The sequence below is a fragment of the Fistularia commersonii genome, chromosome 10 (genome assembly GCF_037954325.1).
Source record: "Fistularia commersonii isolate RoL2024-O1a breed Wild chromosome 10, RoL_Fcom_v1.0, whole genome shotgun sequence".
NCBI lineage: Eukaryota > Metazoa > Chordata > Actinopteri > Syngnathiformes > Fistulariidae > Fistularia > Fistularia commersonii.
The window spans coordinates 20,155,546-20,179,529 of NC_141293.1; the positions used below are offsets into that span (position 1 = coordinate 20,155,546).

Here is a 23,984-nt window from a genome sequence, read left to right on the forward strand (position 1 = left end):
AGTCAGAGGCGGGGGGGGGGGGGGGGGGGCAGCTTTAAGGATGAACAATAACCAATAACCAATAACCCAAGTCAACAAAACTATAGGTCCAACTTCAAGGAGGCTCGGCTGGCCTCTCCACTTCACTACTGCTTTACCCGCAGACCGGCGGCACCAATAACAATGTGAATATCATCTCCATCTGGGGGAGAAAAACTAAAACAGAAAACACCAAATGCAAAACCATTTTTTTTATTGCAATACACAGGATCGATTTCTTCTGCTGCACTCATTGCCTGCCAGGCACGTCATCACACGGGGGACAGGCCGGCGCCGGGAGGCCGTGAATGTGCGTCGCACAGTGGGTGGAAAGATGATCGTTAGGAGCCCACCTGGACTCAGGTAGGCCACGCGCTTGTTCAGAGTTCACTTGTTTTCAGCCGTTTTAATTTAAAACATAAACAGAGGCCTACCCCAAGCAAAGAAAAAAAGGCATGTTCTCAGATTAAGCAAGCAATGAGGGCAAAACAGAAAGTACCTGCACAATACATTCACGTAAAAATCAAAATGGAATTTTTTTAAGCGAGCAGAATCATTTTGGAGTCAATAACCGTACTCATCCTTCTTTCGTAACGTCAATTTTTGGCAGCTTTCTCTAAAAACAGTTTCTATCGCTATAGCAGATCATGAGATGAGCAATAACTGGATGAATTAGAAGAGGAAAAAACAAAAAAAGGCTTACATAAGACTTGTAATTCAAAAGTCATTTGTTGTCAGTTATTTTGTTGAATCGCCAATCGACAGGTCAATGTACTTGTCCGACAACTATTTGACGACTCATAACAAGACGAATCCCACAAACCTTTTACATCCATTCAACTCTGCCTGTGAGAAAGCTAAAACATTAAGGCACAAGCATCCTGACATTTGAGCAAATACTGTAGATTGTTTACTTTCCCAACTGTTTATATATATATATATATATATATATATATATATATATATATATATATATATATATATATATAATAGCTTGAACCGCAAGAGAATTGTGTCATAAAAACATGCATAAACCCCACAGAAACCGGAAGAAGAGGGAAAAAAAAGATTGTGAAAGAGGGACAGCCATAGTGATTGGGGATATTGGCCTGATTGATCAGGAAGTGATTGAATGACTGCAGGCTTAAAGGATTTGAAGGAAGAGTTGGGGGCCAGAAACTGGGCTGAAAGTGCACAAAGTTGAACACAGTATGTTAGATTGGGAGTTTTGTGTGGAGGACAAATCCCCCTAATCTTGGTTCAGTCGTAGATGTGTGATAACCGCGGGGGGGCTGGAGGGGCGTCGGAATGAATGACAGAGCAGACAGAGTGTGAGGAGGGAGGGATCAGTAGAATACCACACTGGACTTTCCTCCGGGGGGGTTGAGGACCCTGTTGTGAGAGCGAGGCTTGGGTCCCAGGTGAGGCTCGTGGTTCTTTAAAGGCTCAGCAGGGGGGGAGACAGAGGAAGCAGGGGGTTTGGCTTCTGGAGTGGCCGGAGTCGGAGTCGGAGCCGGAGCCGGAGCGGCGGCCGGAGCGGCGGCCGGAGCCGGAGCGGCAGCCGGAGCCGGAGCCGGAGCGGCGGCAACCACAGCAGCAGCCGCCGCCTCCTCCTTTGGCGGCACGATGACCGGTGGGGTGGCTGGGGCAGGTTCCTCTTTCACCTCAGGCTGGCTGACCTTCATCTCAGGAGCTTTAACACAAAATGTTTGCTTTACAGAAACTATCCAAGGTGTGTGTGACTCCTTACTGGCCTGACCTGACAACGCTGCATCTGCCAAACATCCTGCGTACGTCTGATTTGATTTGTATCCCTGAACTTTGATATCGATGCGGACAGCAGATTGCGGCAAAATGATTAAATCTACAGGCACAGCTCTGGGATAAGGGAGAAGCTCACAGGCAACCAAAGCGGGAAACCCCGAAAGGTCGGCGATTCAAAACCCATCCCCTCCTGTGTCCTTAGGCAAGACAGTCCAACCCCAGCTGGTCTGCTCAGCCCATCAGGACTGGTGTGAATGGCTGAATGAACCCAGAAGGTGATGAAATCACTATATTTGAAGAACATATGCTCAATGCTGTCGATGGAACTTGGTAAAAGCTGCGGTCGACGTGGGCCTGCCAGTCTCTCTGCTTCTGTAGAGTCCCATGGTTCAGGTAACAAGACACAACTCAAGCGGTGAGCAGAGAAATGATCTTTCCTCAGGGCGATTGAGCAAAGCTAAAGCTAATCAGCTACTCGGTGTGACAGAAGAGGATACGGAGAATAAGGTTAGATAGGGGAAGTCGATTCGTCATGGCAACCCCTGAAGGGAACAGCCGAAAGGAAAAGAAAGAGATTCAGTAAAGCTAAGTGTTTAGTCACTTTAATATAATCTTGCCAAGTGCAGGCACTTTGACGACGAACTGCAAAATAACAAGCACGTGAGTGTTGTAGCTGGTCTGGATGCTGCGCTGCCCTTAGGACCGGGCAAACAACATTCCGCTTTGTGTCTGAAGAGACACCACAACGCTCTCCTTCCAAAAGCCTCCTGTGGGATGTAACACACTGAAAGGAACTGCAGCCCCGTCTGATTTAAAAACTGCATTGGGATGTACTTACAGGGCAACCCTACTGGATTTGGTCATTCAAGCAATATAAAATTATATGTAGATTACAAAATACAATACTATTTTTTCCCCAAATAATCTAGAAGCTCCATATAAGAGGAGATGTAAAACGGAGAGGTTCCCAAACCCGTCACATTGCGTCTTGGCTATTTGTGAATGCGCGGCCGTCTTAAAACAAGCAGCCGACACCTTCTAAGACAAGGGCTCATGGGATTCTTTCACAGGGTTGATGAATTTCAGTCTGAATCGCAACGCCAGAGCTATCCCTAAAGCCTTGCCCGTGCAGGACGAAAAATGTACACATCGATACCTGTGGCACGTGCAGAGTAAAACGTGAAACACAAGAACAAGAATGAAAGAGTGTCTGAACGCCGACTGAGTTAATTCTATTATTAGAGGCGAACCAGACAGCAGACAACTAATCGAAGACCTTTATCTTGGACTCCGACTGAAACGATCGACAGAATCAAAGTCCACGAGGAGATTGTGATAAAACTCACCTGGTGATTCAGGTTCCGGTCCAACAGTTAGATTGTCCTGTTTAAAAACAAAAATCACAATAAGTTGCTTGTGCAATGAAATAACAGGACACAGACTACCTTCTGCAGGTAAGGCTCAGTGTTCGTAAAACAGCATAACTTGCATGTCACGTGGTGGTTATGGAAGCCGTATAGGTAATCTGATGGGACTTAGCGAGCTCTCTGGACGACAGGTTAAATGACTGCTGGCCAAACAGAAAAAGAAAGTCATATAAAATGTGTGCAGTATAAGGGCAAAAAGGCCAGGAGCATGGAATAAAGTGACTGACTGTTAAGTGATATGCAATTTATTTCCTAATCATGGCTCCAAGTTGTTTAATTTAATTGATGTTACAGGGAGCGTGATCGGTGCATCGTAGCTATTTTTCCAAGAATGCTCCCTTGTTTCCACGCCTTGTTGCTCCAAGTCAATTGCTGGGTTTTCGGCAGAGGAAAAGACTTTGTCCACATCTACCGCCTGCATTAGAGCACTCCAGTCAGTTCATACCCAAAGCTCAAAAGCCTGACAGCTGATAAAGCTGTTCCAAATATTCACATTATTTACTAGTGAATATGCAATTTGCTTTAGTTTTTTTTTTTTTACTTCAAAAAGGGAAACTGAACTTGATTGGGATTTGCCACTAACAAATTGTAAGATTAGATAAACTTTGATGATCCCCATAGGGGAGATTCCTTTGGCACAGCAGCATAACAGTTATGTCAAAAAAAGAAAATAAATAAATGTGAATAGATATAGATATAGATATAGATATAGATATAGAAATAGAAATAGAAAGGCAGAAGACAGAAGATAGCGAGACAAAAAAAAAAATCTACAAATAAATAGACAGCAGATAAATGTTGACCAAACTGAGGATTCTGAGACCAGGGAATAGGACGAGTTCAAGCAATGTTACTGAAAACAGCATCCTGCAACAGAGGTTAGAAACAAATTATTGAATGGTCACCAGAGAGAAGGAGGACTTACTCATTACATTCAACAACAGACTGATAAGTGCTGATAAAAAAAAAAGGAAAAGAAAGGAAAATCGGAATCAGAAAAATAGCAAAAGTCAGCAGATGAGGGTTAGGCGGACTTATAACCACGTGCGCTGCCGCCATACCTTTGGTTTATTTGGATGGCTCCGGCTGGGGCTTTGGGCAGGCGCGCTCTCCGCAGCCCCAAATATATTGCTGGTTGCTCCACATGGAGGCACGGCTCTCTGGGTGGGAGCTGGGGTTTCAGCCTCCCCAAATATTCCACTTGTCTTCCCACCTATGTGAAATATAACCAAAACGTGTGTGGGATTTAAGCAGGAAATTCCCAAAGCTTAACGGTCTCATTAACAATGCGCGACCGTTTTTGAAGGCCGTCTCGTGTTCTGGATCTTTATAATGCTGTAGCAGAACCTTCTTTCCTTTTGCATCCAAAATGACTGTGCAATCATAACCACTACGAATCAGTTGCGGCACACACTTTAACTGTATGCTGATTTCACTGCAAATCCTGCTTAAACTTCAAACCGCCTGACAGAAGCGGGCTTAGGGGACCGCTTCCAGGTGTCAGATAGTTTACAACACGTGGAGTTGGGTTGCAATCGGGCACAGAAGAATGGGGAATTATCACATAATGGTATCAGTTTTCACAACCCGGGCATGGAGAGCGGCCCGCTTCAATCCATCAATGTGCCCGGACGGGCTGGTCTGACCTGGAGGATTAGTGCGTTTGGGGACATTCTGGACTTCCTCTGGTGCAGCAAAAACGTTAGAGGCCATCTTATTGGGTCTTCTCGATGCTGCTGCATCATCTTCATAGCCGCCAAACAAGTTACTGGAGCCACCTCCAGGAGGCCTCAGCACCCTGCACAAGACACAACTTTCGTGACGTTCCAGCGCTATCAAAACATTTGGATTGTTCTTTATGTTAAGCCAGTTGTGTTTTGTCATGTTGGTTGAGCGTCTACCGAAGACGTGATGTCTTATCACCGCGCACTGTCACAGGTAGAAGCAGCGCCTCGCAAGACAGCCGAGTCATACGCCGGGGCCATTTAATGGCCGGGGAAATCTGCCAACTCTTTGCTAAGACTTTCTCAAGTAATCGGAGACGTTAGCCACGACGTGATCGAAGGAGACAACAAGACGTTGCTCCCCACGAAGCGACGCTAAGAGACCGTGTGCGGTGACTCGGCCCTCCGGAACTCCCGACCGTGTGTCGGCGGCGCGGTTCGCCGCCAGGACGGTACAAAGGGGCGCCTGGAGCGGCTCCACTTCCGCAGGCGCAGCGGACAACGCCTGCTCTGCTAGCCTACAAGCTAGCGACACTTCCTTAACGCAGCTTCGAAAATGATCGAAAACTTCAACTTACGGCATGCCGGCTCAACATAAAGTACTAAAGAGTCTCGTCTAACGCCGTTTCGGCATTTTGAAAGCCGTTTTTTACAACTGAAGGCATTCGAGGGGGAAAAAGGAAAAATACAGCGCCAAAAGCTACGAAGGGCTGTCATATCGCTAACCTACACTGGAAGGAGCTCGCCGAGCGCCTTAAACGGCGGAAACAAGCTAACGTCGGCGACGTCTTGGAAAACTCAGCGTCGACATATTATTCACCTGGAACTCGGTTTGGCCCCGGTATCCAGCCCCTGGTACATGTTCGTCGAAGTCATTGTGGTTTTGTTGTCGCCTCTCAAAGATCCGAAGACAACTTCGTCAGTTTGCCAACTGGACGAGTGGCTGACCAATCACACGGCGCGGCCCGGACCTCCGCTCTTCCCTTCCAACTGGGAAACGGAGCAAAATAACTGGTCCGTCATCTGCGGTGCGCTCGTTTGTGTCAGCCGGACGTGCCGTGTGCCACGATCAAATGTGTTTTTCCCAAGTATCGCCTCGGCGTATTGTGGGGTAAAATAAACGTGGGCGTGTCGCGTTATCCCCTTTGTAACGCAAGGTATTTCTTTGGGTAAACCGGCGGCGTGTTATTTCGTGGGTTGTGTAAAATCACCATCGCCGCCCCCTTGGCCCGTCCCGTATTCACGTAACCACACCCGTATGCGGAGACCATCATGCCCCGTTCCCACCGGCGCGCTTGGCCTTACGCAAGTGGACCGAGAGAGCGCTTGAAGAAGTGTTCACTCGTTCTAAATCGAAAATGTGCCCCCACCGTGCCAAAGCGCCCGATACTTGTTGTGTCGGCCCCTAACGCATCCATCGCGGCTGGCCCCCAACAGACAGAATCACGTCTTAGTGTCATGAAGCCAGGTGGCATACGGTGCGCGCCGGGGAATAATTCAAGCGCACCACTCAAACGGCGCCTGCTGATTAGCCAATCATAGTGTCAATCAATTCCAGGGCCGGACATGGTTTGTAGCGTTCGAGTATTTCATCAGACCAAGAGTAATCGTGTTATCATTGTAGTCAAACGACAAAAAAATCATCTCCGAAGCATTTTCTCTAGCCACGACTTTTAAAATATTTTCTAAAAAGTTGCGACACATGGCAGGAAGACAATCATAATTGGTCTAGCGGAGAACGCTTTCCCGCGAACGATTGGCGGTGCTGTGTGTCAATCAAATTTAAACCGTCGTCCTCGTGGATTTCTGACCAATCGCGGCATTTGTTTTCTTGTTGTAGTGGGCGTGACCGAGCGCATGGAGAAGGAGCCACAGGAACTGTCACTAGAAAGAAAGTTGGAGGACTGCCGTCGGCTAGCTATGCTAGCGTGTGTCGTAAAAGGAACCACAAACACCGGCCTTCAGCTTTAGGTAATTCCTGAGACTTGATATTGTGATCGCAAAACGATTTCATACCCGCCTGAATATACTGGCCCGATCACACGCAGGTTTTGTCACCTCGTAGCTTGTTTGGCCGCCGTGAAGTTAGCTTAGTCACAACAGCTATGCTAAATACCGCGTTATGAATCGCAGCGAGTGTAGTAAAACCCGTATAGTAGTTAATTACAGCTACATGACAGAAAGTCTTTACTTGTATTACATTAAACCTCAACGTTAAAACGATTCATTTCCAACGCAACACCGTAGAGCCACGACTCGAGTCGTTCAACCAACGAAACCAGTTAAACGTTGTGTAACGGGTTCTGGTCGGAAACGTTCCGCACAAAGTCGGTTTCTTCATGCAAAGATTGGGTTCGTCCCAAACCAAAGTGCTGTCATGAAAACGAAACAGTGGAACTCGGCCTGGCGTCGCATGCATACTTGTTTATGTATTTACACATGCTGTCGTTTACGGCGGCGGGGTTCAGTAATCCTCATAACCTAAGAGCAGCTCGTTTGTTTGTTTATTTATTTTCTATTGCAAACGGTCGTTGTGTTAGAACTCGGGTGTAAATTGCACCACAGAGTTTTAAATGTCGTTTGAATTCGATTATGTTTTTTCAAGTCATTTTCAATCGTAACCCCTCTCTCACCCACTCGTTGTTATTGTCCAATATAAGTCCTCCTTTGTTTGACACTGCGACTTAATACAACGCCCTCCCTAAAGTGTACATAAACATACGAGATATAAACCGATGGGTCGAAATCCATCGGATTCGTCTCAGAAATCTTCAGTGAGAGCACGATAAGGGCGTTTTTTTGTTATGTTTCGTTTTGTTTTTGGGAAAAAGTCCCAACGAGCACCTCCACTCTTAACGCCTCTGAAGCCACCGATCTCGGCGTGTGATCGATTATGGCCCCGATGGGTCGATGCTGTTGGAAGACAAAGCCGACCGACGAAGTATTTGTGTATTTAAGATAAAAAATGTACGCCAAGAAAGAAAGGTTTTGTGCAGGCGGCAGCATCCCTGCAAGGTGACGTAGCGACAAATCAAGTGCACTCGCCCGTCGCTTTCTCCAAACTATTGTCATCTCAGCAGGAGCCAGCGGGTCGGCGCCGCGCACAACTGCGGTTCCGACGGTTGCTGCAGAGATCTCGGGTCGCTCGTTAAGTTTTAAAGTTTGGACAGTTGTTGTGAAGACGCGTTGAGTAATGTGACCGAGGGAAAACAGTTGAACTGCGCAGAGTTCGGCTCAGTCGAGGCTGGAGCAGCGGGGAGAGGGCAGAAAGCGCCGCGATCGCCGTCGGATTTTATTATGCCCGATTTGACCGGCGAATACCGACCCAGCCGCTCGGACCCATGGTGAAGAGAAAGAAGACCTCGCCCACGAACGAAGAGCAAGAAAATGGGTAAAATTGCGACGGGAGCAAACACTTTAAGTAGAGGTCGAATGCACCGACGGGCTCTCGTTGTCGTTTCTGCAGGGCGCTAAAGTGAAAAGCGCTCGCATTTGAATTTAGTTGAAATGCGGCCGAAAATCTCGCCCCGGAAAACGCCAGCGGACGGCGGCCGGTGGACGACGGTAGCCGGGCCGCTACCGAACTGTTCGGGCTCGTTGGATCGAATCGATCCCGAGAGGTGCACGTATATATTTGGTGTTGTTTTGTCGGGACCGGAGAGGGGATTTGAAACAAACAGCGGCGGCCATGTTGAGAGACAGTGAACGTCGTCTTTAGAAGTTAATTTCGCGCAGCGCTTCGCTCCTAACGTGTCTTTTTCCCCCACCGATCGTGTCCCGGCAGCATGACACCGGGCTCCCGGGAGGGGATCGGCGTCGATGGGAGGCGGAATCCGTCCAAAAAAGCCGAAGGTTGCGACGAGGAGGAGAGCGGAGAGCATGCGATCGAGGAGCGCAGTACAAAGGGAGACGACGGAGTGGAAATTCTTAATCCATCAACCTCGGGTCTCAGCCCCGGTTCAGCCCGGGTCCTCCCCGCATCCCCGCCGAACCGAACCGGACCGTCGCCGGAGTCCGCGCCCCCGTGTCACGACCAGCATCATTTTCTGCGATCCAGTGTTCGACCTCCGAGCAAACGGATCCGGAAGGATTCCATCGGCTCGGCCATCAATGGACATGGCGGGGCAAAATCCAAAGGTATACAGTAGGTGACCCGCTCCGGGTGGATGTGGACGTGGGGTGTGTGTGGGGGGGGGGTCTTCTCATATTTACAGATCCTCAGCTGAGATTGTTTGCTGCTCTGCCGGGTCGGAGACCTCACGCTGCTCCGCCGTCTCCCGGTGCAGGGAAGCCAACTGCAGCCCCAGACCCCCTCAGCCACAACCAACACCCCAAAAATATAATGTTATATTATCATTACGACTTGGTGTCTGGAGCAAAAAGACTTCCAGGTGTTTCTGCACGGGCGACAGGAGCCGATTTCATCTTCTTTTAATGGCCAAGTAAAAGTTTTCATGGCGCTGAGAAGCAGCGTCGGAAAAGGGATCGAAAACAAAGCGCTTGGACAGAAACGACCCAATATTAGAGATAGAAATCAACACACGCGCACACAAAAAGCCATTTGCACAAGTGTCATCGCCGATAAAGACTACGAGGCTGCACTGTTTTGCACAGCGGCGCAAAAAAATTCAAACACATCTGGCTCTTTCTTCACAGACAGCAGATAAAAGTGACGCCGATCTGAGACCGAAGATCATTTTTTGCCACGGTCTCATGGTTCTGCCGGACAGGTTTTGTTTGTTTCTTTATCGCCGACCTCGTCGTGCAAGAACCTGGCGATTAGCTAATAATATGATTTATCTGTCATTCGGGGGGACGGGGAGAGAAAACCAAAAGGCCGACGCTTTCTATCTTTTAGGCTGATGAATGCGTTCTTAGAACTGAAAGTCATGTTGAGTTGTCCGGGGTTGAAAACACGAAAGTGGCGATGACTGTTACGAACTCTCCAATATGGATGGAGGCCCGGCTCCAACCGCTGAAATGTTGAGCGGTCCTGGCGACATCTCGCTCGCGAGGGGCAGCTAAAACGCCAGACCGGCGTTTCACGTTTGACGGCGTGCGGTATCAGAGGTTCCGGGCTCATCTTTCTGATGGTGACTGTTAATAATCCCGGCTCTTCACGGTGACAGTACGTACATGGCATTTGTAAAAACACTGGGATGGACGTCCTGCTCTCACACACGTGTTGGGTGAACTTCTCTTTCCGGTAACCGCTCCACGATCACCGTCAAAGACTGCGTTCATGTCAGCCGCTGGACGGAGAGTCGGGTTTGTTCCGCTGCGACGCCACACCGGTGCAGGTTTACTTTCACAAGAGGCCTGTCTGGTTTAGTGCCCTTGAGCTGCATACAGATTGGCAATTTGTAAACCAACGGCCCGTTTTTGGCGAGTAAATCGCCTGTTGCCTGAAGTGGTGTGCGCGAGCGTCGACGCCTCCCCCGGCTTTGTGCTCCGTCTCCAGGGTAAATTTGGCCCGCCGAGCCCCGCCGCGCGTTGGTTTTGGACGCTGCGCCGCCGCAGACTTGGCCATCGGGATTGATTGCTTTTCCTGCTGACTCGCCAGGAGCCAAACCCTGAGGAGGGGAAGATCCGCAGGTTGTGCGTTCCAGTGGTCGTGGGTGGCTTTGTGCGCGCGCTGATTTAATCACCCTCGGAACAATGCGGCCGAGGAGCACAAAATAACCAGTGTGGTCGACCCAACATTTTACCGCCGTGTCGAAAGTCGTGTTTTTTGTTGTCCCCCCGTTACTGACGGATTTGCGGTGTCTTGCGTAACACAGGGACAGAGAACGGCTCGTCGGCCCAGGGGGCGGTGGGGCCGTCGGGGCCGGTGGCCGGCTCCGCGGGGGGAGTGTCCAAGGCGTCCAAGGGCCAAGGGTCCGCTGAGAAGGAGGAGCAAGCCGGGAACCAGAAGAGGGCCCGTCGACAGTGGGAGTCGTGGAGCGCCGAGGACAAAAACAGCTTTTTCGAAGGCCTCTATGAGGTTGGGTTTCCCCCTCGCGCCCCCTCAGATCCTCGGCGCGTGTATTCACGAGCCACGGTCTTCAAGCGCCTTCTGCCCGTTTCTCCAGCACGGGAAGGACTTCGAGGCCATCCAGAACAACATCGCCATGAAATACAAGAAGCGGGGGAAGCCCGCCAACATGGTGAAGAACAAGGAGCAGGTCCGTCATTTCTACTACCGCACCTGGCACAAGATCTCCAAACACATCGACTTCGCCAACGGTACGTCGCCAAACTATCGTGGACGATCATCCACGCTTGTATTGTTCTAAAGGGCTTCAGCATTTATCCTGTCATCTCATTTATACCATGCTTTGTAAACATTTGAATTTCAGACAACTTATGACAGCTTTAGTATGCCGTAACAGGCTGTCAGCCATGACAAGAAGAACAGTACCGTGTCATATTTGAATTACTTTTACTTTTGAATACGTTTTAACAGGGTTTCTTTCTCCCGAAACATTCCTTAATGAACCTCACCAGATTAGCACACACTCGTTTCCTTGTTAGAAAACAAAAATAAGAAATGGCCCCTTGGTATGACCGTCCTGTTATTTTTGCGTCGTGTACGTGTTGTCGGCGTCCGTGTCGTGACTTGCGGCGCCTCTACTCCCCTTTCCAGTTTACTCCCGAGTGCTCAAGAAATCCTCCCAAGAGCTGTACGGCCTCATCTGCTACGCCGAGCTGAGGAAGAAAGTCGGCGGCCGTAAGTCACCCGTCCCGTCCCGTGGCCCTTTTTCCTATTTTGTTTGTGAAACGAGCGTGGCGCCGCCAGCGCAGCGCGGCCTCTGAGAGACCAGGGATGAGAGTTCAGGTCAGAGGGGACGGACGCTCCCGTGGGACGCCTGCTGGAACCACTTCTCCAGCTTTGTCTTTTCTGTCTTTGCAGTCATGGATGATAAAAATGTGGCCAAGCTGAACGAGCTCATCCAGCAAGGGTAAGTTATTTATAAGATAATAAATTCCCGGTCTTTGCCGAATCTGATGATTGATGATTGGGCAAAACGCGCAAATGTTTTTTTTTTTTTTTTTAATGATAACATCAGCAAAGACAATATACTCCTAGGATAAGGCTTTGTCACACATTAGCAGCATCTGAAAACCATCCTAATCTGCTCGCTGGATGTTTCTCTTCCACCGAATATCTGAAGGACTGAAGGATCTCCTAACTCTTTTAGCAACGGACAATGGTAGGGACTGGCAGAGATACCAGAATTATCTTTTCAAGTAAAATGCTTGAGCTTACGTGTTTTCTCCGTGTCCTCTTGGATCCCCCGAAACACAGCAAGCTTATCGGAGACCCTAACGTTGCCCAAATGCACGAATGACAGAATGAACGGTTGTCCGTCTCTATTCGTCGCTCCGCGGTCGTTTGGGGAGTTTGAACCCGGCCTCTCTCCCCAAAGACAGCCCGTACCCAAAATGAAGGAATGAACGATCGCCCTTCCTGCAGACGACCGGAAGAAAGTGCCGGCGCTCTCTGGAAAACAGATGGAGGGCTCCTCACTGTCCGGGGCGGCGTCGGGCGTCGCACCTTCGATTCTGAACGACAGCCTTTAAAAGATGTCGGAGGGGTGGCGGCACAACGCCTTTGTTTTGTTGACGCTGCCGGACGCAAGTCCGAGCGAAACACAACCCACTGAACTGTGTCAGAAGTGCTTGTCAGGAAGCAGGAATGAGGCTTCGCTATATTTTACAGCCGAAGCCGATAAGTTCCACAAGCAAATTGAAATAAAGCGCTGACGGACTGTCAAAGTTTGGTCATCAGGCACGTCATGACAGATTGCTGTGTTGTGACTCCGTTATAAGATTGTGTGTGTGTGTGTTTACGCAGTGCCACCACCGTGCGCTCCAAAGGGAGGAACCTGCGCATCAAGGCACCCATGTGTCGCGCCCTGAAGAAACTCTGCGACCCCGACGGTGAGTTTTCCAAAAAAAAAAAATCAACTTATTTTTGAAATAAACAAAAACCGTTGGTCCTGAAATGACGTGCTGCTGCGTCAGCCAGGAGCCGAGTTTGTGGGGGCCGTTTTTTTTTTGGCTCAAACAATGGCAATGTGTGGGCTACTGGTGTTTCCATAGTGATGCAGAACGGGCGGGGGGGGGGGGTGAATGTACTGACCGGCTGTCAAATGATCATCAATAGCATTCGTGACGCAAAATATCCGCCTGACTCAAGATTTAGAAGAACACGTGAACCTATTTCCCGCAGTAATTCATCGTTCTGAACTCTTAAAGGAAATGTGCCGCAAATACTGGATGCCGTGTTTTTGTACCGGATATCATGACTCTGCACTTTTTTCACACTTTCAATTTCTGTTCGTACAAACAGTTTCACTATTGCACTTTCCTTGTAATCTGACGCTATAGATATTTTCTGTGTATCGTAGATTTAACTCTGCGTCGAGCCACTTACTTTTCTCGTCATAGAAACATCGGGAAAAAAATCAACAACACATTAACTCCTGATTAACACGTCCTCTTGTGCATCTCCTGTGTGTAAAATGGTGACTGCGTCGTGTTCACACCATCGCCCACCGTTCCTCCGAGCTTTTTATCGACAGAAATGTATCCGGAGTTGAGGGTGTTTGAGTGGCCGGCACGGAAATGTTGAGTAAACAGCCAGCGGCGCGTGAATCTGGAGAAACTTTAAGTGCGCCAGCTAACACCAAATAAAGCCTGATGTCCTGATGGAGGGTCACAATTCCTGAGTTTTGGGCTCCGATTCCCAATTCTGTAATTCCAAACACCATCCAAGACCTGACGTATCGCCTCCAGCTATTCTGCCTTGATCCCATTGGTTTAAGTCTCTGCGAACATTTCGAGATACAATGAAGGCCCACTTGGACAGAAACGGCGTTGTACTCGAAGTCTGGACGATGTGGTAGAAAGACAGAAGAGAAGATTTATGGATGTAGAGGGAGAGGAGGATCCAGAGAGTAGGGTTCGATGGAGAAGGTTGATTTGCTGTGGAGACTCCTGAAGGGAAAAGCCCAAAGGAGAAGAAGAAGAAGAAGACTCGAAGTGTCGATGATGTATATTGTTTCTCACGTGCTGACCGAGTCTTCTCAGAAGCTCTGACCTGTAACCTCCGTCTTCTCCCGAGTCTCTTGGTTTTCTCATTTCGCCGCTTCCCAGGCGTCTCATTGCGTCGGTCCTGTCGGGCGTCCACCTTTATTGCTTTTATGAATGTTAGGCTATTATTGCGCCATGTCACCAGACCCATGTGACCGTTAGCGCAACTGGTATCATTAGTATGAGATCATTTAAGCGTGTCGCTCCCGACCTTCATACCATGCCATCTCCATCCTCTCGCTCTCTCTTTCTAACCCGAGCTATCGAGGCAGAACGCCGCCAGCATTGAACTCAGATCTGTGTCTGCGCGGTAAAAGACGGTTTCTCCTCGCCACCGTCGGCGAGCACTCGCTCGCTTGGTGGAACGTCGGGTTTTGGTAAATAATTCTAAAGAATGTTGTCCAGACCCGCTCTACATGGGAAGTGTCATGAGACAACCGCACTAAATAAATAACATCTGATTTGACTGTAAACACCAGCGTTGTAAAGACATGCAGGCTCTTCCACCTGGGATGTGTGAAAGTGTTACAACTCTCGCTCTTAAAAACACCTCATCGTCGCCTCAAAATGAAAGTGACCGACGCCGCCGTGTCTCGGCAATTTCTGGCGCGTTTCTTCCGCCGTCTGAACTTTTTTCGCCGTCGCCGCAGGAGTGAGTGACGAGGAGGACCAGAAGCCCGTGCGTCTGCCTCTGAAGGTGGCGGTGGAGCTCCAGCCGCGCAGCAACTACTCCTGGGCTCGCGTTCAGAGTCTCGCTCACAACCCTCGCCTCAGGTCAGACATGCCCTCAACCAAAGCCAGATTTGAAACGCATACCATAAGATTATGCAAACACGAACAAAAATTAGCCTCATGGCAGCGCTGTTCCTTTTCAGATACTCTGCTCGCTGTTGAAGGTTATTATGGTGTCACGATGGCTTTGTAAGTCCCTGTTAGTGCCTTCAGAAGGACACTGTATCTGACGCTGGGTGGAAAAAAACAAACACTTGTCAAACTTATCAGCTGTAGCCGTTTAAGGGTGTTAATTTGGAAATTGAAAAACATTTCAATTCATTTTTGTTTGATCCGTCAACCGATGGCATCCACTCACCTGACGCAGCTTCACCGATCACGTCGGCACGGCGGGAACAAACTTACCCAACCGAGCCGCTTGTGAAACATCGGCTTTGTCTTTTTTGTTTTTTTTCTTTCCCATCCCGTCCCAGGATGGTGGTGGAGCTTCACAGAAAAGTGTCCAGCCTCATCGAGTATCTGAAACAGAAGTGGGCTTATCACGACCAGCGGATCGTATCCTTCTGACTGCAGATCGGTTGCTGGAGTTGGAATAGCAGTATCAGCGGCAAACTGCAGATCACTTTTCACCGGAGAAAAGGCGTCGAGACATAAAAGTCCTTTATATTTTGAAGGGACGTGTGTGTTTTTTGTTTGTTGTTTTCGTCCTTGACACGGACTTTCAGCTCAAGAGTCTGAAGGAGCGCGAGGCTCTGGAAGCGAGTCAGTCCAGCGCCGAGTCTCCCACCAAACCCCGACCGGAGGAGCTCTTCCTTTTCCCGGCCGAGAGCAGCACGCTCACCACGCTGCCCGGGGTGGCGCGCGTGGTTCACTCCAAGGCCTCCTGCACCGTGCACTGGCAAGAGAGCGGCAAGAACCGTCCCAACGCCAAGGAGCTCCCCGCCGCGCAGATCCTGGGCATTCACACCGCTCCGACCCCTCGCACCGGGACTAAATCGGGACGCGGGAACACCGCGGCTTCTGCCGGCGGCGCAACGGCGCTCGCGCCCAGTGACGCTCGGAAAAATGAGCCCCTTCACCTCGAGCCTCCGGCGGACGGCGCCGCGAAGCCGGAGGAAAAGAGGCCTGCGCCTGCCTCCTCTCAGCAGGCAGCCGCTCCCAGAGAAGAGGCGGCGGCGGCGCAGGGACTCCCTGAAGGGAACAAGGCCTGCGGCAGTGTGGAGAGCAGTGTGGGCGTGGTGACGGCCACAGAGAAGCTGTGCAGCGGGGCCGAGGGCCCGGCGGACCAGTGCAGGGAGGAGCGGAGCACCTCCTCCCCGGAGGCCAAGGAGAGCCCTCCGACCAAACCTCCCGCCTCCGCCTCCGCCTCCGCCCCGGAGGAGGGCGTAGCACCGGGCTCGGTCCCGGCGGTCAAAGAGCGGACTGTGGAGCAGATCCGGGAGGAGGGCTGGAGCGCCCGCGACGCAGAGAGCGTCACCCTGGCCGAGCTCTACTTGATGTTCGGGAAGCCCGGGAAGCTGCAGCTGGAGTACGACTGGAGGTCCGGCGCGCTTCCTCCCGGCGGCCCCGGGGAGGGTCGGGCCTCACAGCCGGCGTCTCAGAAGAAACAGGGCGTCTTACGCTGTCTTCTGCGGCTGGTCTCCACGGAGGTCAACCCCAAACCTTTGGTAGGGACCGACGGCTTATTCTCCGAATGCCGATCGGTGTCGACGTGTTCTGGGCCTCCGCTTTTTGCGCTAACACTCTTCACAAGCCCACGCCGTTGGGAAAAACAAAATTCCTCCGGTCGAGACAGAGCTCGGATCCGTCCAAGGTTTCTGCCCGGTAAAGGGCAAATTTTCCTCGCCGCTTTTGCGGAGCGCTTGCTCACACTGTTGGGTTTCGTAAATCATTTTAAAGAGCGCGGTCCAGACCCGCTCGACACGGAAAGATAAAATCCGACGGGTCTTCGAACTGCGTCAGTTGACGTAGAAACAAACTGAAGCCTTTTTGGTAAATGACACGTCCTCGCTCCTCCAGGCTCCGGAGCTGTGCTCCACGGCCACCTCGCCAATCAAGCTGAACCAGGAGGAGCAAAGCCAGGCCGTCACCCCGCCGGGGAAGGCTCCCGTCGCCGGCGTCCGCAGCCCCAACTGCGGCCGGCAGCAGAACTCGGTCCGAGGACCCAGGTTACACCTGCCCAACGTCGGCTCGGGTATCGCCCTGCTTCTCTCCCTCCTGAATAATGGATCCACCGGCCCCGCTTTTTTAAGATCGAAGTGAATTTCCATCGTCGGCTCTTTTTTCTTCTTTTTCTTTCCCTCCCAAGGTGGCCGCAACCTTCCCCGCTCTCTGCTGGGCTCGGCCGTCGGCTGCGACGCCGAGGGCGGCGTGTTCGCCGTGCCCACCACGCTGCCCCCCAACAGCTCACGTCACAACAGAATGTTGTCCCCGAACAAGGAGGCGGAGCTGGCCTTGAAGCAGCAGCTGGACTCCATCAGCGTGAGACGATATTCCACGATAATAACAGGCCCGTCGCGATGTATCGATGGTGATCGTTGTCTTTTTTTCCCTTCCTAGATGCAGTCGGATCTTTTCCTTTCGAGACCGAGAAAACCCCGAAACAGGCAATTTCGGAAACCGCTCGTAGTACAAGTGAGTCGGTGTGTGTTTGTGACGGATGTGTGTATTCTCGCGGTTCCCGTCCATGGTTTGGAAGAGTGCGGCCCGGACGTGCTCCTCATGGAAAGTCTCGTGAGAAAACGGTGTCGACGCGGTGCCGCATTCATAAAATCTGACTTAACCGGAAAAACTAGAACCTGTTTTGTCTCCTCTGAAGCGCACTTTGTTGCCACGGACGACGGGCGACACTCCGCAGCACGTCTGCTCCTTCTCCATCCTCTCCAACTCCTCGGCCACAGGTATCGGACTTCTTAACGACTTCTGCATGACTTCAAATGCACGGCGGGCGTTTGTGTCTCCGATGGCGTGTGGAAGCGCAGTGTCGTTTCCCGTCTCCTCCTGCGAGTTACCCACGGCTTCCCGCCTCCCTCAGGAACCGGATCCTTCCGGCCCATTCAGACCCGACTGGCTCCTGCGTCCCGGCCCCTCCCGGCCAAATCCTCCTCCTCTGCAGGGTCCAGCCAACTCTCCAGTACGTGCTGCCGCCGTCGAATACCAGGGTCAAATTCCTTACGCGGTATCATTTCATCGGAATATATTTATTCCCTCCGAGGAGGCGACGGGTCCGGTGTCTTTTCCATCCGCGGGATTACGTTAAAAGCTCTTCGCTGTTTTCGCAGAACTGCGGCGGAGAGAAGGACTTATTAGGACTTATTAGGTTTTTGCGGCAGAGCTTTCGGACTCGGCGAATAAAGTGTATCTTGGCAGAGTCTGAATTTTGACATTTTTGGTCAAATTCAAATAAACCATTCAAATAACATGATATACACGAAAACGAAGAATTTATTGACTTCCTTAGCCTTGTCTTATCTTCTCGTCGGTTTGTCTGTTGTTGGAGATTTCTTTTTAAATTATAGGACAGCAATAACTTTGAACATGAAACTAATACCTTCGTGAAACTCTTCAGTTTTCCCGCGTTTCCAATATTTACGCCCGAATCGGCCGAGCGAGGTTTTCTAACGACACCCGTTGTGACCGGCGTGCGACTGACCGTTTCCTCTGCCGTCCAGGTGCCATCGATCTGGCCGCCAAGTCGGCCGGCATCATCCCGGCCAGCCCCGGCCCGCCGCTCCACGCCGCCGCCTCCGCTGACCACGACGCCCCGCCTCAGCTCCTCCAGGACAATGTCCCAGAGGTCTCTGCCACACACACACACACACACACACACACACACGTGCATGTTCTGTGACAGAGCTCGTAACTCACTTGGCTCATATATCAAATTAAATTTCCCCGGTTGAAATTTGAAATGAGTCTGTTCAGGCCCCAGTTGGAGTGCAAAATGTTCTTGATAAATAACAAATAATGTATAAAAAAATAATACCTAAAAAGGAGAAAGTGAAGAAATAAAGTGGTTTTATGAGCTGTCTTCACCACGAAGATGCCGTCGGCGGGAGAGAAGGTCGAGGTTGTTTTTCATTTCATGCTCGATCGCTCAACTTAACTTACTGGCGACACACTTAATGCTACATCGTATTGCTAAATTTAACTTGCAAACTTTGCTACGCTTTATCGCTAAACTTAATTTAGTGACAAAGTGAAGCCGGCGGTCTTTAAAATGATCAAACCGGCTTCATTTTAAGTTTCTTCGACCGAGTCTTCCAGACGATCCAGACAAACTACGGGAAGCTAAAACTTTTCTTTCCTGAGCATCGTGCCAAGGTCCGTTTGCCTGGTAATCACAAAGTCCCTCCGACAGAACGGCGCTCCTCCGCCATCTCCCGGCGTCCCTCGGGGCGGCGGAGACTCCCTCCTGCCTCCGCCCAGCGTGGCCTCGCTCCTGGACATCTCTCTGCCCGGCCCCCCCGAGGAGGCTCTGGCCCCGGGCGAACCTCAGACGCACATCAGCGACTCCATCATCGAACTGGCCATCAACTCCGCCCACTATGGTGTGTGTGGTGTGTGCGGTGTGTGTGGTGTGTGTGGTGTGTTTCTGTCCTGCACCCGCGCCCGTCGCAACACTGAGCCGTGGCTTCTAACCACCGTGCTCGGTTTTCTTCTTCTCTTCCCCAGGTGAGGAGGCCACTCTCTCCCCGGCGAAGCTCGGCACCGGCGACGGCCCCAAGCTGCTGGCCTCGTCTCCCTCCGCCAGCCCGTCCCAGGGCTGGATCCCCTCGCCCAGCCACGACCCCCAGTGGTACCCCAGCGACTCCACGGACTCCTCACTGGGCTGCCTCCTCTGTAAGCCCTCGCCAACACACTCCATCTAACGCCTGCAAGAGCAAAGCCTTCCTTTACCTCCGCCTGCTCGGCTCATCCTGCCCTTCACTGCCATCCCCTTCTGTTTCTCACTCACTCACTCACACACTCGCACACACACACACTCGCTCACTCACTCACTCACTCACTCACTCACTCACTCGCTCACACACACACACACACACACACACACACTCACTCACACACATACACATACACTCACACACTCCCTCCCTCCCTCCTCTGCCAGCGAGGATCACCGTACCTCCCTCTCATGTCTTCTCAGCCAGCCTGGTCTCTCCTGATAAGGGAAGACGGACCCCCCTGACCCCATCCGGCCCCTCCAGTGGCACAGCCCTGCTGGGTCCGAGCCTCCTGGACTGCAACTCCCATGATTCCTTTCAGTCCCGCGTCCTTTCTGATGTGGGAGAGGTGAGTCTGAGTCTCCCTAAAGTATGGACTTCTTCATTTCCATTGCATCTGTAACACACAGTTGGAAGCGCAGAGAGAAACGGGTCGGGTCACAGTCGGGGCCAAGACTTCTCACACCTCACTTTTAATTCATTAAATACTGCAAAAATAAGGCTTTAAAAAAATAGCATTTTAATCTCACTTGAATTTGCACACGGGAATGTTTCTCAGCGCACAAGTTCCAAGGTGGACGGATTACTCCGATTACTCCGATTACTCCGATGACTGCACGGCGTGATTAGCGAGACCGATCGGGGCGGGAAATTTAAAAATAGTAGCAAAAATGCTGTTCTTAGCAATTTCTGCGGGCAGAAGTTTGAGTATCACCGGAGCGCCTCCACCTTTCGTTAGCGCCTCAATGCAAACGCGTAGACGCTAGCGCGCAGGTCGCTAGTGTTAGCTGTGCTAAGAAGGCTAGGCAGTGAGTCGTCGGTCGACATTCAAACGTACGTCGGGGCTCAAACTCAGAACCGACGTCGGAGTGAACTTCGAATCAGTGGACCGATCCTCTGGCGAGATGGATGGCCGCGGACTGTCGGCCTCTGTGGAAGATCAGGCCCACAGGAGGCCCCGCGGATCCAGCCTGCTGATGAGATTTACTAAGCGGCATCCACAGAGAGACAACCTCATGACAAATCCTATCCTGGAGGAGGACAAACAGGTGCGACAGGTCAGGATGAAGAGACTCGGATGTGTTTTCTGCGCTCATCCGGGTCTCTTTCGGCATATTAATTAGATTGTTTTCGTTTTAGCCATTTTCAGTTTGGATGTCACGAACGGTCGTATATTACTCACTGTGATACGTTTCGGTTCCGTTACGACTGCGCGGAGTCTGAGGTCATTCATCTATTTTAGGTCCGAGGACACCTCGTGACGGTTTTCACTCCGGCCGCTAATGCGGAGCGTGTGTTGATTCGTCACCGCGCGGCCCGACGTGTCGCTGATTCAACGCAGTGCCTCCATCCGGACAGCGGACGGAAATAAAAAACAATATTGAAAAATGACGGAGCATGTCCAAGTCAGATGGACTTGCAATTTACACTTTTAGTACATTCGGTGGCCGTGTAGAGGAGCTCTGAACGACACCGTCTTAAAGGGATTTATAGAAACTCCACGTTCCGCCGTGATGCGAGCAGTTCACCACAGCAGCGAGGAAAAACGTTTGTCCGGGCGGAAACCTCGGACTCATCCGAGCTGTCTCGAGCAAAACTTTAAAAAATAGTATCTCTCCTGTTGTTTTCATTTCTTTTGCTGTCGGCGGCCGGATGAAATCCAGTCTTAGAAAGTTATCGCGGCGTTTCACTGTGTGCCTTTTGTTTTGTAACCTTAAATGAGAGTCAACACGTTGCGATACTGCAAGCGTCCCACCGGATTCACCTCCAAACACTGTGTTTATTCTTTTTCCTCTCTCTCTCTGCGCGGCTCATTTAGTCTGTGGTCTGGGTGTCGCCCTCACAGATGGACTCTCAGCTGGCCTGCATGATGAGCGAGAGCAGCATGGACTACATCGCTCGCTTCAATGACCTCGCTCAGGAGCTCGCCGTGACCGAGCCCTTCATCCCGCCGCCCTGAGGGCGCGGGGCGAGCGGGGGGGAAGAGGAGCGTCCGGAGGACCCGGGTCGCCCGGCGTCCGGACGCCCGATCCTTCCGGTGTCCCGGAGAAAGACGAAGCCCCGAAACCACCCGAACCCCCTTTTTTTTCTTTGTAAAAGTGCAATAATTTTGTCGACTTTTTCTGGAGCCGCAGGTTCAAAAGCGAGTTAGGAACACGTCGGTGTCGCTGGACTAGTAGGTGAAATGCCCTTTAAACACACGCGTTTACAAAACACAACCTCATGTACAGGAAAACTACTATGCCATATCTGAACAAAAACTATTTTTACCTTTTCTTTTCACGTCCCCCCGCTCTTTTGCGTCGAGTCCGTCTCCTCTCGGCTCTCGACCCCCTTAGGAAAAAACACAGCGGAAGTGTGAAATCCGTCATAATGTGCAGTTGATCTCGGCCGGTGACGCCGCTCCGCGCCGCAGAGAGGAAGAGTTCGAATGTAGTTGAGAAACTTCAACGTCGTCTCCGTTCAAGTCGTTCCCGTGGCCTCGGTCGCAGAGGCGGGAGCGCGGCGCCCAAGTTGCCTTTCATTTCATGCACTCCTCAACTCTCTTGCTTCAGGTCTAGATGTCGGCATCCAAGAGGGAGGCCTCCGTAGTGCTGGTCTGGAATCAGGTGTTTTTTGGTTTACAGTCAGATGCAAACGGGCAGCTGGAGTTGACCGGACGACGGACGTGACCGTCGGCGATTCCTTTTGATACTGACGTCACACTGGAGTCGAGCAGCCGTCGCCAGTTGCGTTCGTATTTTTTTAATAATACTCAAGTTTGTTTGTTTGTTTGTTTGTTCCATAAACAAAAGAGGACATTTTTTTCCTCTCATACCAATAGCTTGGAATGTTTATCAATTGCAGTTTATTACATGTTAAGTGAAAACAGGACTATTTATATATTAGTCGTACGGGAAAGCGAGTCACAAAAGGTTTGAGATGTTTATTTCTCTTACTCCGAGTGAATAGAATCAATGAAGTCGGTGGTTTTCTTTTGGACGAAACCTATTAGATTATATTCCAAACGTTCCGTCGAACATGACGTTCCTTCCTTTTAAATAAACCCGATGGAGCGGTAAGGATGTAATAACACTAAAGCCATACTCCACCCTCCGCAAGCGTTCACACTAAAACCACTCGCCACTAAACACGCCAATAATCCTTTAAAAACTCGGGCCGCTCTGGACGCGATGCGTGAACAGATGCTCGCAAAACAAAACAAAACGGCGGCTCCAGTGACCCCCTCCGACCCCCTCCGACCCCCTCCGACCCCCGGGTGCTTTGACACTCGTTTACAGCAGATCAACATCCCGACCGTCAACACACACCCATCAGATCCAGAGCATGTCGAGTGTCCAGAAGGTCCCATTTGGTTTCTAGATGTTTGTCGCCTTCAAAAACTGATTGGTTTTTAAGAGTTTGGACTCCAAGAGGTCTTGTGATTTTTATCCATATGGAAAAGTAATATTAATCTTCCAATAGATTAAGAAAAAAAAAAAGAGGATTATTAATAAGGAATAAACAACAGGTTTTATCTTTGAATCTGAGCTGTGTGCGTGTGTGTGTGTGTGTGCGTGTGTGAGCGTGTGTTTTTTTTTGTTTTTTTTTTTTCTAAGAATTTATTTGTTCAAATGGCAATTCCAAGATTAGGTGCGCTTTTGTAACATAATGTAAATTGTAATTTGGAATATTTATTCTTAACATTTCAGAACGGTGTTTCTGTTTAACTTAAGATAATATCTAAAAAGAGTCCTGTTTTAAGATTTTCAGTTTGGTAAAAGTGTTTTTATTCTGTGTATAAAGATAATTATAAAAAAAGGAAGGAAAAAAGCTTTTGTGTATTCATTGCGTTTTTTGTGATTAAATCCATCCCTAAAAAAATGTAGAGATTGAATAAACCAACTTTTAAATCATCAGGAAATTGAAAACATTTAAGAGCGGAGCCACTACCCGCCTCTGCTGTGAAATGCTGAACTAACTTTCATAAACCTTTGGTTAATTATTGTATCGTAAAGAACTTGAGACTAGATTTCAGTCACCACGCATTTCAAAACGTGTTATTCTCAGAAATGCTAAAAATAAGGCGGGATATTAGCAAAGTTCGCGCTATTAAAGTGACCTTTAAATTATTGCATGACTTTGGTTTCGGTTTGTATCTTTTGGAAAAGATACAAACTGAAAATATTGACAAATAAACCAGACATTTGCTTTTCGCACATTTGTTGGGTTTGACCTCCAGCAGATTGAGATGTTGGGAAACCGAATTTCCTGAGACTTCATATGAGAATTCAAAACCTCAGACAAACCAAACTTTA

The 23,984-nt window shown here is 50.2% G+C and overlaps 2 protein-coding genes across 3 annotated transcripts; one reads left to right on the top strand and one right to left on the bottom strand.

Moving 5' to 3' along the window:
• Positions 1–215: 215 nt before the first annotated feature.
• On the bottom strand, positions 216–5,925 carry jpt2 (Jupiter microtubule associated homolog 2). The gene is made up of 5 exons (XM_086154319.1): positions 5,754–5,925; positions 4,856–5,007; positions 4,271–4,422; positions 3,129–3,165; positions 216–1,711 (listed from the first exon to the last, which is right to left on the bottom strand). The coding sequence occupies exons 1-5, from the start codon at positions 5,807–5,809 to the stop codon at positions 1,365–1,367; spliced, it is 744 nt and encodes a 247-aa protein (XP_086010445.1). The 5' UTR covers positions 5,810–5,925; the 3' UTR covers positions 216–1,364.
• An 847-nt stretch (positions 5,926–6,772) lies between these two features.
• Positions 6,773–23,499, top strand: cramp1 (cramped chromatin regulator 1). 2 transcript variants are annotated; one of them, XM_086154313.1, is made up of 20 exons: positions 6,773–6,904; positions 8,718–9,070; positions 10,714–10,916; positions 11,005–11,158; positions 11,559–11,642; positions 11,826–11,874; positions 12,771–12,856; positions 14,662–14,785; positions 15,217–15,298; positions 15,469–16,410; positions 16,763–16,937; positions 17,052–17,224; positions 17,303–17,377; positions 17,562–17,643; positions 17,778–17,876; positions 18,415–18,539; positions 19,104–19,293; positions 19,418–19,585; positions 19,890–20,035; positions 21,533–23,499. In XM_086154313.1, exons 2-20 carry the CDS (start codon positions 8,719–8,721, stop codon positions 21,644–21,646), a joined length of 3,423 nt encoding a protein of 1,140 aa, XP_086010439.1. In that variant the 5' UTR covers positions 6,773–6,904; position 8,718; the 3' UTR covers positions 21,647–23,499. The 2 variants fall into 2 exon arrangements, with proteins under 2 accessions (XP_086010439.1, XP_086010440.1); XM_086154314.1 differs by lacking the exon at positions 6,773–6,904 and adding an exon at positions 8,260–8,324.
• Positions 23,500–23,984: the final 485 nt, after the last annotated feature.

Bases quoted from the DNA above. Each gene is read 5' to 3' on its own strand.
- jpt2 (XM_086154319.1), bottom strand. From the start codon at position 5,809: ATGACTTCGACGAACATGTACCAGGGGCTGGATACCGGGGCCAAACCG. The intron at 5,008-5,753 runs GTGAATAATATG...TGTCTTGTGCAG, and splicing joins GGGGCCAAACCGAGTTCCAG to GGTGCTGAGGCCTCCTGGAG. The intron at 4,423-4,855 runs GTCAGACCAGCC...TATTTCACATAG, and splicing joins CAAACGCACTAATCCTCCAG to GTGGGAAGACAAGTGGAATA.
- cramp1 (XM_086154314.1), top strand. From the start codon at position 8,275: ATGGTGAAGAGAAAGAAGACCTCGCCCACGAACGAAGAGCAAGAAAAT. The intron at 19,586-19,889 runs GTAAGCCCTCGC...ATGTCTTCTCAG, and splicing joins CTCACTGGGCTGCCTCCTCT to CCAGCCTGGTCTCTCCTGAT. The intron at 20,036-21,532 runs GTGAGTCTGAGT...TCGCCCTCACAG, and splicing joins TCCTTTCTGATGTGGGAGAG to ATGGACTCTCAGCTGGCCTG.